The sequence below is a fragment of the Fukomys damarensis genome, unplaced genomic scaffold (assembly GCF_012274545.1).
Source record: "Fukomys damarensis isolate Sample0158 unplaced genomic scaffold, DMR_v1.0_HiC HiC_scaffold_16, whole genome shotgun sequence".
Lineage (NCBI taxonomy): Eukaryota > Metazoa > Chordata > Mammalia > Rodentia > Bathyergidae > Fukomys > Fukomys damarensis.
Genome location: NW_022900928.1, coordinates 30,531,033 through 30,545,076, shown reverse-complemented (window position 1 = coordinate 30,545,076; position 14,044 = coordinate 30,531,033). Strand labels below are relative to the sequence as shown.

At 37.2% G+C, this 14,044-nt stretch overlaps 1 protein-coding gene across 3 annotated transcripts in view; it reads left to right on the top strand.

Moving 5' to 3' along the window:
* Pak1 (p21 (RAC1) activated kinase 1) overlaps positions 1 to 13,478 on the top strand; it is an 87,747-nt gene extending 74,269 nt beyond the window's left edge. For all 3 annotated transcript variants that reach the window (XM_010633299.3, XM_010633297.2, XM_033764240.1), the window contains exons 11-15: positions 1,409 to 1,526; positions 5,911 to 6,010; positions 7,133 to 7,329; positions 9,222 to 9,359; positions 12,134 to 13,478. In XM_010633299.3, the coding sequence (XP_010631601.1) occupies positions 1,409 to 1,526; positions 5,911 to 6,010; positions 7,133 to 7,329; positions 9,222 to 9,359; positions 12,134 to 12,220 (640 nt within the window). In that variant the 3' untranslated portion in view covers positions 12,221 to 13,478. The remainder of the gene's footprint in view (positions 1 to 1,408; positions 1,527 to 5,910; positions 6,011 to 7,132; positions 7,330 to 9,221; positions 9,360 to 12,133) is intronic.
* Positions 13,479 to 14,044: the final 566 nt, after the last annotated feature.

The following is a 14,044-nucleotide window of genomic DNA, read 5'->3' as shown; positions in this document are numbered from 1 at the left end:
TTTCCCAAAAGTCCCACCTGCTAATATCATCACAGTGATTAGAATTCAGTGTGGTTTTTTTGGGGGGGGGAAATAAACCCTCATTCCATAGGAGTCCAAAGAGACTACAGAAACAGTCTGTCTTATATAACGGTCCTTAAACGTTGCAAGACTTGGTCTGAGGATTTGCTCAGTGGTAGAGTGCTTGCCTAACACATGTAAGGACTTAGGTTCTATACCCAGTACTGCAGAAAATAACAGTAATAACAGACAACAAGAACAAACCAAGTAAAACACAAAGGAAAGAAAGAAAAAAGAAAAAGACTTCATTACAAAGAATGCAGTTGTATAGAAAGAGCACTAGATTAATAGTCAAGGGACTAGGATCCTTGTCTTACCCTTTGCTTGAGGCCAGTTGTCAAAATCATTTAACAGTTTCCCATCTGACCAGCAATAGCCTTACTGTCCAGGTGAAGAGAAAATGATATATCTACAGCTCAAGACAATGTTTTTTCCCAATGTAGCTTCTTTGTTCAAGGCTAGTGGAAGAGTTGTGTAGGGGCTCTCAGGTAACTTTTTTTCTTATTTGTCATATTCTACAAGTGAGGAAACATTGACCTGAGAGGTTAAGCAACCTTTTATTCATCACATAGCAAGACTGAGTGATCTAATCTCTGAGCAAAACTGTCAGGTCTAACTCCCATCAATCCATAAGCTCTCCAAGGAATATGTTACTAAACCATAACCTTGATTTAACAGAAGAGGCTAGAATCAAAGAGTAAAAGTAGAAGTCATTGTTAGCATGATGTCTATGTGTATAACACTTTAAACCTTTTAAAGAACTTTTGTTACCACCCTTTCATTTAATATTTATAGTTATCTTTATTGTACTCATGGATTTTTTCAGTAAATACTGGCATCTACTTTGCTGGCCTCTGAAGGTAGTCTTGGAAAGACCAAGTAACAGTCTCATAGATTGCAAGTCTAATAGAACTCTCAGACATTTAGTAGCTCTCCTTACTGTTCATAATGTGGGTTCCAAATCCCTTCTTTTTCAGATGTTTGCATATTTCCTATTTGGATGCTTTGAGAGGTTTGGGATTTATGCTAGGCTTTCTAATTTCAGAAGTTTTTCCTTTGTGTTGTGATGAGCTATAATTTTATTGTATCTTTAACCAGATGCTCTTAATTCTACCCTTTGGGACTTCATAGAACATGTATACTTAGTTTTATCCAGGAGCATCCTTAAGAGATTTCAAGTTAGTCATACTGTCTGAACATTCTGCTTTTTTCCAAAGTAAAGAGCCTTAAGACTTTTCTAAAGTTGGCTGAGATGGTTTTACTCTCTATGCTTATTCCTCGTAACCTAGTACAGTGGCTCATTGTACTCTTGGTTATTCCTTCTCACCCTTTATCTGTATTCCTGCAGTTACCTTGTGGGTGATGAACTGTGGGTTGTCATGGAATACTTGGCTGGAGGCTCCTTGACAGATGTGGTGACAGAAACCTGTATGGATGAAGGCCAGATTGCTGCTGTGTGTCGTGAGGTAAGGCCAAGGCCAGGCAGCCTTGAGCAGGAAGTGCGTCCATATTTCTGCTGAGGAAAGTTTCACTCCTAGTGAGATTTCTCCCAGGCTCTGTGCAAGTGGGAAAAATTAGCGTGGACACTATCATCATTCCTGTATCGTGCCTGTATTTTATAATTTCTATAATGAGTTTTTCTTTAAAGATAACTTTATTCTGCCCATTGTAGAAAAATTAGAAAATAACCAGAAAGAGTGTGTGTGTGTTTGTGTGTATATTAAGTATGTGTGTGTATTTTTTGTGGGAGAGGGGTACTGGGACTTAAACCAAGAATTTTTTGTAATGAGGTATATCCCCAGGCCTTTATGTTTAATTTTTTTTATTTTGAGAAAGAGTCTCGCAAAGTTGTGCAGGTTGGGCTTGAACTTATCATCCTCCTGCCTTTGTCAGCTCCCAAGTAGCTAAGATTATAAACATGCATCGTTCTGACACAGTATATATTTAAACATCATTTATAACTTCAATTTATATATCCTCTATCTCTTTTACATGGACATATATTTTAATTATATTTTTATTCTGCTTCCCTTCCTTATTTATGTGCTATGAAGAAAAAAAAAAGCAGTGCAAGCAATACTGGAAAATGCTATTTTTTTTTCAGCTTTGAGTTTATTGGTACATTTTAGGGATACAGTACAGTTACATTCATTGTTGGGATCTTGTACCTGGAAAATGCTATTTTAAGTAGGGCAAAGGTTTCACCATAGATTTGAGTAAGCCTCTGAATGATGTGTAGAAGCAAGCCAGCAAAAATCTAAGGTAAAATACTTCCTGGTGAAACAAATAAACAAAGCTTAAATAGAAGTGGACTCTCAAGTTATAATCAGCCTGACATACAAACAACTTAGGTTACGACCAGAATTTTAGTTTTCACTTATGATCAAAGTCTTGAGTTATGACTTGAATGCCAGCTGCTTGTGCTTCCAGATGGTCTCAGATAGAGTTAACCCTTAAAGAGTTCTGAAAGAAACATTATAACATCCTTTCTTGTGTGCGATTAATGGAGAAATCCTGGATCATTGTCTTTCTAAGCCTACTGAGATCTGCCTGTATACAGGAGAGAGACTTTGAGGACCGTGTAGAGGAGCCTAAGCCTTCAGTTGACCAACTTGAGTTACTTACAACCAGACCTCATGAACAAATTGACTTCATAAGTCAAGAGTCCACTGTACTGTAGTCTCCTTTCTCTTCATTGCTATTAAATGTTTAGGGTCTGTAATATACTGGTGTAAGAGAGGTAAACGAAAAAGTCCTCTAGAAGCCTTTCTTAAGAAGCAGTATCATCAGGGGCTAACGACATTTCCATATTTCTGTTAGAGCAAGAAGGTGAAGGGGATATTCAGAGATACTGAGGAGATTGGGTATTTTGCTCTTAAGAAACCGGAACTTTCCAGTACCTAATAGAAAACTTAGAAAATTGGGGAAAGAATAGAAAGACTAAATAAGGTTTCTTTTTTGTTGTTGTTGTTTTTTGTTTTAGTTTTTCTAGTTTTTATTTTGAGACAGGGTCTTACTAAGTTGCCCAGCCTGGGCTCTAATTTGTGATCATCTTTTCTTCAGACACCTAGAGTGCTGGGATTATAGGTGTGCACTACCACACCTAGATGAGGTTCAAAATTTTGGCAGAATGTGTTAGTGTGATTAGGGTTTCATGGTTCAACATCCGGAGGCATTTAGATGAAATTACACAATAGTATATTTAATCAGTGTTAAACAAAATAAAGTGCTATGAAATCTATACTGCTATGGAAAATATAGTCACCTTTTCATTATCAACTTTGAGATATAATAATGGAATTAATATCAGGCTAGGATTTGCATTCAGGAGCTCACTAATGCAGTGTTTCAAATGTTTTTTTGTAGCTCCTCCCAAAGGAGCCTTTTTAGATTTTAAAGAGCCTTTTAGATTTTTTTCTAATTATATCACTCCTATGAAATTTTAATACTACAGATGTGTTATTGTATACATATTTGGCTCTTTCAGGACCACAAACCATTATAATATCAAAGTTGTTTTCACCTCCAAACCCAGCAACCAACTTTCATTGGTGGAGAATATATATATATGTCTATTCGGGGAGAATGTTTTGCCTCAAATTACTCATCTATAAAATGAAATTGAAATATTCACACTCTTTGTACCTTAGGGATACTATATGAATCAAAAAGCAGTTGGTTGCTAGGTATGTGGCTCAATGGTGGCATGTTTGCCTGGCACATACAAGGCCCTGAGTTTAATTCCCAGAACAGGAATAAAAATTGATCTCACTTTATGAGCTGTGAGCAATTTGTATAATTTCTCTCTGACTCAAGTTTTCTTGTCTGTAAAGTGGTGTTCAATGATAGTTCGCTGTTGTGGGTTGCAGTGAGCATTAAATGTGGTAAGTTTTAGAGCTGGGGATTTAGCTCAGCTTTTCGGTGGCCTGCCCTGCAAGCGCAAGGACCTGAGTTCAATCCCCGGCACCAAAAAAAAAAAAAAAAAAAGTAAGTTTTAAACAAAAGCACTTATAAAGTTTTCAATGTTAAATAAACAGGTGGTATTAATATTCTTATAATAGAGACCATTATCCACTTTTTGAAACAGCTTTTTTCATATGTAATTTATATATCATATAATTCACCCATTAAAGTATATACACTAGTGTTTGCTATATTCCTAGGGTTGTACAACCATTGTCATAATGAATTTTAGATATTCTAGAAGGAAACTCCATATTGACAGTAACTTCTCATATCTGATCTTGAATTTGCAGTCTCCCTGCTTCAGCCTGCCAGAGGGTCGAGGCAGAGACTACCGTGCCTGACAGATATTTGGGTTTTTTATTTATTTTTTCCTTCTTCTCTCTATTTCCTCCCCACCTTCTTCTTCCCTCTTGTGAAAAATGCTGCTGTGAATTTTCATATACCAGTTTTTTTTTCATTAGGTTTATTGGTACATTTTAGGTATCCAGTACAGTTATATTCATCATTGTCATATACCAGTGTAGACATACATTCTCATTTCTCTTGGGTATATACATATAAGTAAGTTGTTGGTCATATTGTGACTCTATATTTAATATTTTGAGGAACTGCCAAACTTCCTTCTAAAGTGTCTCTACCATTTTGTTTCTGCCAGCAGTATATGAGGGTTCCAATATCTCAAGATCATCCCTTTGATCATAACTGTTAACATCCAGAGACCTGGGTGTCCAGCCTTCTACTAATAGTCCTTATTTTGAGGAAGAAAATCCAATTACGGACATTGGTTTGTTTTTAATTTAGCCTTTAGCATGTTCTTAGAAAATAAAGTAGTAAATTAGGATCTATTGATTTTTAGCTGTAGTATTTTTTAATTGGTACAAGCTTTAAAAAATTTAATTAGGGGTTTATGGATTTAAATCACTGCATTTAAGACAAGAACTGAGATTATCTGATCCCCCATTTTACAGCTAGGAAAACAGTATACCAGAGTAAGTTATTTAAATGATATTTTTAGTTAGGAAGTAGCAGAAGCAGCCATTTTAATATCACTATTCTGTCTCTTTGTCATGGCCTGATAAATATAGGTATTTTTAGAGGTTCTTCTCTTTCTCATAGCCTTTGCCTGTTTCACCCATTCCTAAAACTTAGAAAAATGTCTGGCTGATGGTAAGCTGAGTAGTAGAATGTGTGCTTAGTATGTGAATTTCCCTGGGTTAACCCTCCACCACCAAAACCAAAATAAAACAAAACAAAAAACTCACCTTATTGTTGATGACATGTAAATATTTACCTCTGTAAGACTTAAAAGTTCAGATGCCTACTGGACTTTTGTCTTCATGTTTCATCGGTATGTCAAACTCAGCGAATCCATAATAGTATAAACTATCCCCTTAGCAAAATAAGATCCTTGTAACTCACTGCTTCTAGGTCTCCTTCCCAAATGTGGAAATACATTGGAGGAACTCCTTTGTGTAAATGAGCTATTATCTGATGAACAGCAAAATGAAGTGTTACAAGAATGCTGAGTTAAAAGAAGACTTAGTTCTAGATATGGCTCTGCCAGTTTAGAGGCAAGTCCTTTTATTCATAGGAGCCTTCCTTTATCTTAGAATGAGGATGTTAGAGCAGAGTATGGTGGCACACACCTGTGATCTTAGCTACTGTGGAGACTGAGACAGGAGGATTACAAATTTGATGCCCAGCTGGGAAATTCAGCAAGACCTTGTTTCAAATTGAAATAAAAGAACTGAGGGAAGCCCTGGTTTCAATCCTCAATACCACCCCCAAAGAAAAAAGACAAGGAAGTTGGACTAGTGAATTTTATCTTAAGTTTTATGTTTTATATGTCCTTTCTTTCTCCCTCTACTTCTACCACTTCATTAGTGTCTGCAAGCTCTGGAGTTTCTGCATTCAAACCAGGTCATTCACAGAGACATCAAGAGTGACAACATTCTGTTGGGAATGGATGGCTCTGTCAAGCTAAGTAAGTAGGAATGATAGTGCTTCTGTCCCTGTAGGGTCTTGTCTTCTCTGGGATGGTAAACATAGAGTAGTAACTATAGCATTCATCAGTCTTTATTATTTCCTGGGTTAGTATGCCCTCTTTATATCACCCATAAAATATTTTTTATTATTATTTTATTATTTTTCCACTCTTTTATACATTTAGCCATTTTTTTTTGTATCCTTATTTTGTGCTAGGTCCCATGATTGGCCTTGGGTTACATTTTGTTAACCTTCAAGGAATTCTCAGTCTAGTATGACAGTCTTGTAATGAATAATTTGAAAGGAATTTTGTGTCATTTCTTTCATTCAATTGTGTATTTGGCACACAGACTATATACCTGAATACCTAGGGATACAAAGATGAGTAAGAAGAGTAAGAAAAAACAAGGAAGTTGGATTAGTGAATTTTATCTTAAGTTTTATGTTTTATATGTCCTTTCTGTGTCCCCTCTACCTCTTTACTATCGAAGATCTCCAGAGGTTTTTGTTCAAAAATGTAAAGACAAGTTGTCTAGGCAAACAAGGTCTTTCAGGTGGATGGGTAGTTTATGAGAGGACTACTAGCAACCTCTGGCTTGAGGTACTAAGTGAGGAAATGATAAAAACAGGGCTTTCCCTAGTGTCAGGTGAGGGTGATTGGGGTGTAATTTGAGGACTCATGTCCAAGGAATAGGCAAGGTGTTAAATGCATATTATTGGGTATGGGATTATTAATTTTCAAGAATAAAGCAGAGTTAGGGAAAATGACTTTAATGCTGAGAATTCTGATTTGAAGAGAAAGTAAGAAGTTGGGCCGGGGATTTAGCTCAGTGGTTCTGCCGCCTGCCTTGCAAGCACAAGGGCCTGAGTTTGATCCTGGTACCAAAAATAAAAAAGAGAGAGAGAAAGTAAGAAGTTAGCGGGCATGTTCTTTTTGTTGTTCCTGCTTCTCAGGAATGAGCAAGGAATAGGCTTAGAAACTAGACATGAAAGTGGCAGTCAGGTGCCTTCTAATTGGGTGAAATAAGAGATTGCGGGCAGAGTGATACATATGGATAGGCACAAAGTCAGCACTTATGGAAGGAATAACCTAAATGTATTTTTTCCTCCCCTTTTCTAGCTGATTTTGGATTCTGTGCACAAATTACTCCAGAGCAGAGTAAACGAAGCACTATGGTGGGAACTCCATATTGGATGGCACCAGAGGTTGTGACAAGGAAGGCGTATGGGCCCAAAGTTGACATATGGTCCCTGGGCATCATGGCCATTGAAATGATTGAAGGCGAGCCCCCATACCTCAATGAAAACCCTCTGAGAGTGAGTGTTACCAGTCCTGTTTCTAGTTATTTGGGTTTTTAGTTCCAGGACATGGGACTCAGATTGTTCTCTCTCTGTGGCATTCAACCTGGTTATATCTTTTGTGAATAAAACTAAACACTGTTGAACTTAAAATATAAATGATAAGAATATGCTTGCTTTATCTTGAAGAAAACTAAGGAGGCCTGTGTCCCTGAAATGGGACAGAAGGGTGTAGTGTGGTAGTCAGAGTCAAGAGAACTAGCAGAAGACCAACAGGTAAGACCTTGTAGGCTTTTGTGAGAACTTAGCTTTTATTCTATAGAGTTGGGAATTTCATTGTAGGACTTGACTATGTCTATGGAAAAACTGTGAGAGACTTTTGCAATAGTTCAAACAAGAGAGGTCACTTGGATGATATTGGTATGAGTATAAGTGAAAAGTACATTCAGAAAGTGTCTTGACTGATCACTTGAGTAAAATGAGATGAGAAGTACAATGGATTTGTCAATGCGGAAGTTATTGATGACTTTGACAGTTATCAATAAAGTGAAAGGGATAAAAGGTTAATTAGAGTAAATCAGTGGAAGTAGGAGAAGAAAAATTGAGATAGCATTGATAAAATTTATTTTTTCTCTTGAAAGTTTTGCTATGAAAGATAACAAATGAAGTACTATCTTGAAATGCGGAAGGTGGGTTGAAAGATGATGTTTCTTTGCCTTTGGGAATGATCCAGTGAATGGGAAGAAAATGGTCTAAAACAGGAGAGAAGTGACATCCTTTAGAGTGATGTCCTTAATTAGATGAAATGGGTTGGCTCAAGTAAAGGGCATTGTATCAGGACACAGACATTTTATCCACTGTAATAGGAAAGGAAAGCAGAGTACATTAACAAAGATACAAGTAGATTGGTAATGTTTGTAGGCAAATGTGAAAGTTATCCTTGTTGCTTTTATTTTTTTATGTAATCCATCCTCCCATTCAGTGCAGGAATTTCCTGTGCATTGTCACTACCATTGTGCTGTTACCCTTAACTATGCTCACGTCACTCTTAGATAGCTCTGATTCAGTACCAAACAGAAACTAACTTGTGTAGTTTCTAGCCTTTGGTGCTAGCTTTGCTGTCTGACTACATAGAAGATATTCTTCTCTGCTTTAGGATGACCTTGCAGATTTGAAAGTGATGATCAGTGGGATGTGATGGAAATAAGACTGAAATTAGAGGACATGCACATAATTGAATGGTGTGACCCTAGGCATATAGGTTTATATTTCTGGATATAGCTTGTGACATGGGGATGATATTTCTTACCCTGTCAATTTCTCAGAATTACTGTGGTACATGTGCTTTGTATGTACCTTGTGAGTTAAAGTGCTGAGTATTTGTAAAGGTTTCTTGTTCTGTGCTTTTACCTTTCCAAAGAGATGCTTCATATTAGGGGCCAAGGAGGTGATAGTAAAACAATTTGCAGCTTAACTAAAAGTTCCTTTTTATAGTCTCTCCTACTAGAAGAAATCAGCTCTTGGTTCACTGAGGTGAAGGCACCAGAAGTAATTTCTGCCTGCAGCTAGACAGATGTGTAGCTTTTCAGGCTAGGTGAATAATAAACCCTTTAGATCTGTAATGAAGAGTAATAATAAACCCTCAGGTTTGTAACTAACTTTTTATGTTTAAAAAGTGCTTTCTATTCAGACAGGTACTAAAAAGAAGTTGGATGTAAGCAGCATGCACATGATCCATAGCCTTTAAATGTTAATTCTGACCCTTAGGTCATGTTCTTTCTATAATGCCACAGCTGCCTCTTTGAATCCTAGAGCACACAGCAGCTGACCACATTTTTAGAGGATATGTGTGTGGGGACAAAAGAGAATCCCAGTTGGAGCTCAAGGTGATTCTCCATTTATATTGCCAGGCCTTGTACCTCATTGCCACCAATGGGACCCCAGAGCTTCAGAACCCAGAGAAGCTGTCAGCTATCTTCCGAGACTTTTTGAACCGCTGTCTTGAGATGGATGTGGAGAAGAGAGGTTCAGCTAAAGAGCTGTTGCAGGTAACCACCCCTCTACAGGGAAGCACCTTTTGTACTTCATTTTTGTCTGTAAGGCTCTTTGTTATAGAGCTAAGCTTCTCTCCTGTCACTTCCCATACTCCCTCTGTGTACTTACTTTCCTATCCTTCATGAAATTTGCTTAGTGTCTTCCTTAGCCCATGAAAATTTTATACACCCTCCCAGGCTTGGCCTAAAATCTACCTTCTGAGATCATATTGAGCCTTTCCTTGGATTTTTCTTTAGCACTTCCTTTGGTTGCCTGAATTAGTCTGGGAGATTTTTTTTTTATGCTTGATGGGAAGTAGCTCTCTGAAAAGTTGAATGTTATACAAGATACATTTTATTGGGATAAACACAAAAGATGTATTTTCAGGAAAGGAACATAAATTTAGAAAGTGAAGGCAGCTTTTGGAGTCTTCAAAGTTTCGATTTTAGAAACAGATAGGGCATTGATATTCTCCTTGTTTGGAGTGAGGTTCTTCAGGGGTACAGGGAAATCCAGAGTTCACTTAAATTTTCATAAAAGTTTACCCTGCCTGATCTTGAGGTTGCAGCGTAATTAATTTATACAGTTGTAAAAACTGCCTATACCAAGCCACATCATTTGTATCTAACATTTGTGTTTTAAATACAATTTTTATATCTAGTGTCTTTTTACTATACTGCCAACTGCTCATTTAATGGAAAGTATCACATGAAGCTTCATGATGGTGATTAATTGATCTGTAAGCACTGTCATTGCTTTTGTATCATGAAGACCAAGATGACTGGGCAAGACAGGACCCAGCATACTGCTTTGTGTTAAAAATGGTTCTAAATATCTCTGTCTTTACTACTGGATTATATCCTCTATTTTATTAATCTCTCTGAGTTTCTTTTATTCAAGACCAGAGTGGGAATAGGCATTCAGAAAATATTTATTGATGAATGAGATGACTTACAGTATTTACCTACATTTTTACCACCTTTTTGTAATTGAGTCTAGCACTGACCTTTTAGAAATAAGATATGAATTCTGCCAAATGTAACCAATTAGTCTCTAGACCCTTTTGGAACTAAAAAGACCCCTTAGAACAGAGAGTACAACATAAGAATCCCTTTTAACTTTCATGAGTTATATTCTGGAAATCCTAGGCATTGGGAAGTATACAAATACTATTGTAAGCCTGTGATAGGTAAAGATTGCATTCTTAATTAGCTGCCAAACTGTAGTTATTGAAAGGTTGGTGCCCTCTAGAGTTTTTTTCCTAATATAGTAATATAACTAATACTAAATGCATTATATTGAATATTTACCACATTTTAGGCACTAAGCTCTGACTGTCGTCTTCACAAAATGCTTTTTAGTTACCAGGTTCTTTTAGTCCCATTTATTTTATGGATGGGAAAATTGAAGTTTAATTATGTTCCCATAATTTTATAGCTGAAAAGTGGTAGATCAAGTATTTCAACCTACATCTGTTTGGTTCTTAAGTGTGTGTGCTCTTAGCCTGTCCTTGCAGGTTTTGAAAATGTCAAAACTGGAAGAGCTATAGCACTTACCAAGTTTACTTTGTTTGCAGAAGGAAACTGGGGCTTGATAGTTGGGTATGATTGTTCTTGGAAAATTGTATAAATGTGATCTGAGAACACTAGCCCTTTAACTTGTTAGTGTACATTGTAAATACCCAAAGCTAAGACTTTCAGAATCTTAAATCATAACGTTTTCACATTTCTCTTATGAGAATACATGTATAGACAGAAATATATAGGATATATATTGAAATTCCTATCTTCATGATTTAGTAAGCTCTTTTATTCCTTTCATAGTAATTTCTTATTCTCAGAACCTTTATTATTGCTATCGTTATTATTTTTATTTGTTTATTTTTTTGAGGCAGCATCTTACTTAAGTTGCTCACACTGGCTTAAAATTTGCAGTCCTCCTGCTTCAGCCTCATGGGTAGCTGAGATGATGGGCATGTCCACCACATCCGGCTAGAACACAGTTTTCATATGGTATTTTCTCTTAAACTTAAACACATTTCCGCTGCCTTGTACCATTGGTGGTTCAGAGCTGCCCAGCTACAGCCCATCATGAACATGTTGAACATTGACAGTATGGCCCAAATTACAGCCCAGTGAAAATGATTTTGGGGAGGACCAAACCATGGATTAATAAGACTTACTGGATTTAAGAATAGAACAACAGATTCTGAACCAGTCATGATGATATGCATCTGTATTCTCAGCTACATAGGAGGCTGGGGTCCTTAGGAGGATTGCTTGAACCTAGAAATTCAGAACCAGCCTGGACAACACAGTGAGATCTTGTCTCTTTTTTAAAAAAATTCTGGATCATTGATCAATGTGTATTGCATTTTATGAGTAGATGTTGATCACTCAATATCTTCCCCAGAGATGATCATTACAGTGGTACCTCAGTTCAAGAACTCAGTTCTCTCCACAATTCTGAAACAAATTGGATGAGAACTGAATCAAATTTCCACATAAGGTCAACATTGAACCTAACCATTGAATTTGATTCAGTTCTTGTTCAACTCAGTTTGCTACTAGAATCATGGAAAGATTGTTGCTAGAGTATAGGGTAGAGGTATGTTTATCTATAGGTAGTTACTGCCAATTTTCCAAAATGGTTATCTCATAAAGCTATCCTTCAATTTGAGGGTGATCTGAAGTTGTCCATGCAGCACCTAGTATAAACATGGATGCCTTGTAATGATTGATAAGGAAAAATGGATAATTGTGTGTCTTTTGCTTTTTATTCTTTCTAGCATCAGTTTCTGAAGGTTGCCAAGCCCCTCTCCAGCCTCACTCCACTGATTGCTGCAGCAAAGGAGGCAACCAAGAACAATCACTAAAACCATGATCAGCCAGTCTCATTGTGCCAAGCCTTCTGTGAAATACATGCTCATTTCAGAAATTCCAGTCCCTGGCACCCTCTTCTTGCCCGGCTTCTCCCATCTCCTGATCTAGAGTTCTCAGGACTTTGATCTTTGGAAACCATGTATGGAGCACTGAAGAGAACTGAAACTGGATGACTAATCTGATGATTACTGTTTCTAAATAAGGAAGTTCTTTTCAATTTGTGAATGTGAGGTTGGTTTTTATGATCAAGGGTTTACGATACATAAATCTTGGACCTCTATTTCTACAAAGCAAAATCTCAACCATCCCTGCTCCCCAGTCCCCACAATCAGTTCTTGAAAATATAAATTTATAGTTTGGTAATACTAACAATTTGCAGTTGGTTGAGATTTCTTTAGTGCTTGCTTTTCTGTGACTGAATCTCCAGCGCTTCTCATTGTACCTGAAAACCAGAAAAGCTTGGGAATGCCATGGAGTTTAATAATGTGCCAGGGACGTGAAGTGGCTCAACTTCCTAGACCAAAACTTTTGTGCAGCTGATCCTGACATGGGAGAACTACCACATTTTTCTTTGTGTATGCTTCAGGCAGCTGTTTGGGAGGACCTTGACGCAATAGTGTTCCTCATGCTGTTTCTTGTGAAGTGATCTTGGCTATCTGGCAGCTTCTGATTCCCTGCATCCCTTAGGCTGCTGCCCCCATTCTATCCTTGTTTTATAACACTGAGAGGTTTCCGAAGGCACATGCTGAATGACAGCACAGTGAAAAGTCAGGGGGAAAAAATGCAGCTACTTTTAGAGCCAGGCTGGGTGTCAGCACCTGTCCAATTATGCTTATGTGATGTTTCAAGAACTCAGCTTCTCTTTTCTGTCTTGGACTGCTGACAGATAAATTTAGATCTTCTGGTGGCCTAAATATTTGGGTCAAAGGAAGAGGTCTCCAAATCTGATACTATATATATTAGTTTTGGATGGATTAGGTGACCTGAAATCATATCCTATCATCTATAAGGGGACCCTGTTTTCAAGATGCATGGCCAAACTCTGCAAATGGAAATGCTTACACTGGGTGTTCGGATGTTTGCTACCTCCTGCAATGTTTGTGGTTTTGGTTCTCCCACTATGGTAGGATGCTTGGCCAGCATTGTGGCTTGTCATGTCAGCCCTTTTGACCACCTTGTCATGCTCTGAGGTACCACTACCTCAGCAGCACAAATTTCTATTTCCTTCAATAAAAGGAGATGAAAATATTCTTTTAGAGTATGCCATTTTTCTTCCTTCTTTTTTGATTTCTTACATTTTAAATAGTGAATAGTGGTTCTTTCTGAAAAAATTTCAGAGTAAGTTGCAGATAGGATGCCCCTCTTTCAAGTATATCTCAGTTATATTCTTTCTTTTTTTTTTGAGGCAAGGTCTTGTTTTATAGATCAGGCTGGCCCTGAACTCACTATGTAGCCCAGCCTGACCTTGAACTCAAGGAGATCCTCCTGCCTCAACCTCCTGAATGCTGGGATTACAGGCATGTGACAAGCTGTATTCTTTCTTCTAATAATTTTATTTTAAATATAAATGAAAAGGGCCAAAAACATTTGTTCTATTTAAGGAATGTTTATAAACATGTGTATCTATCACCCAGGTCAAGAACACTCTCAATATGTCAGAACCTTCTCCATTTTAGCATTCCTTTCTCATTATAACCCCCATTATCCTTTTAGTGAGGTTAATATTCTTGCTTATCTATACTTAATCACACTCATATATTCTAATACATGTTTAATTCTGCTAGTTTTCAAACTTTAAACATATTGTTCCACTCAGA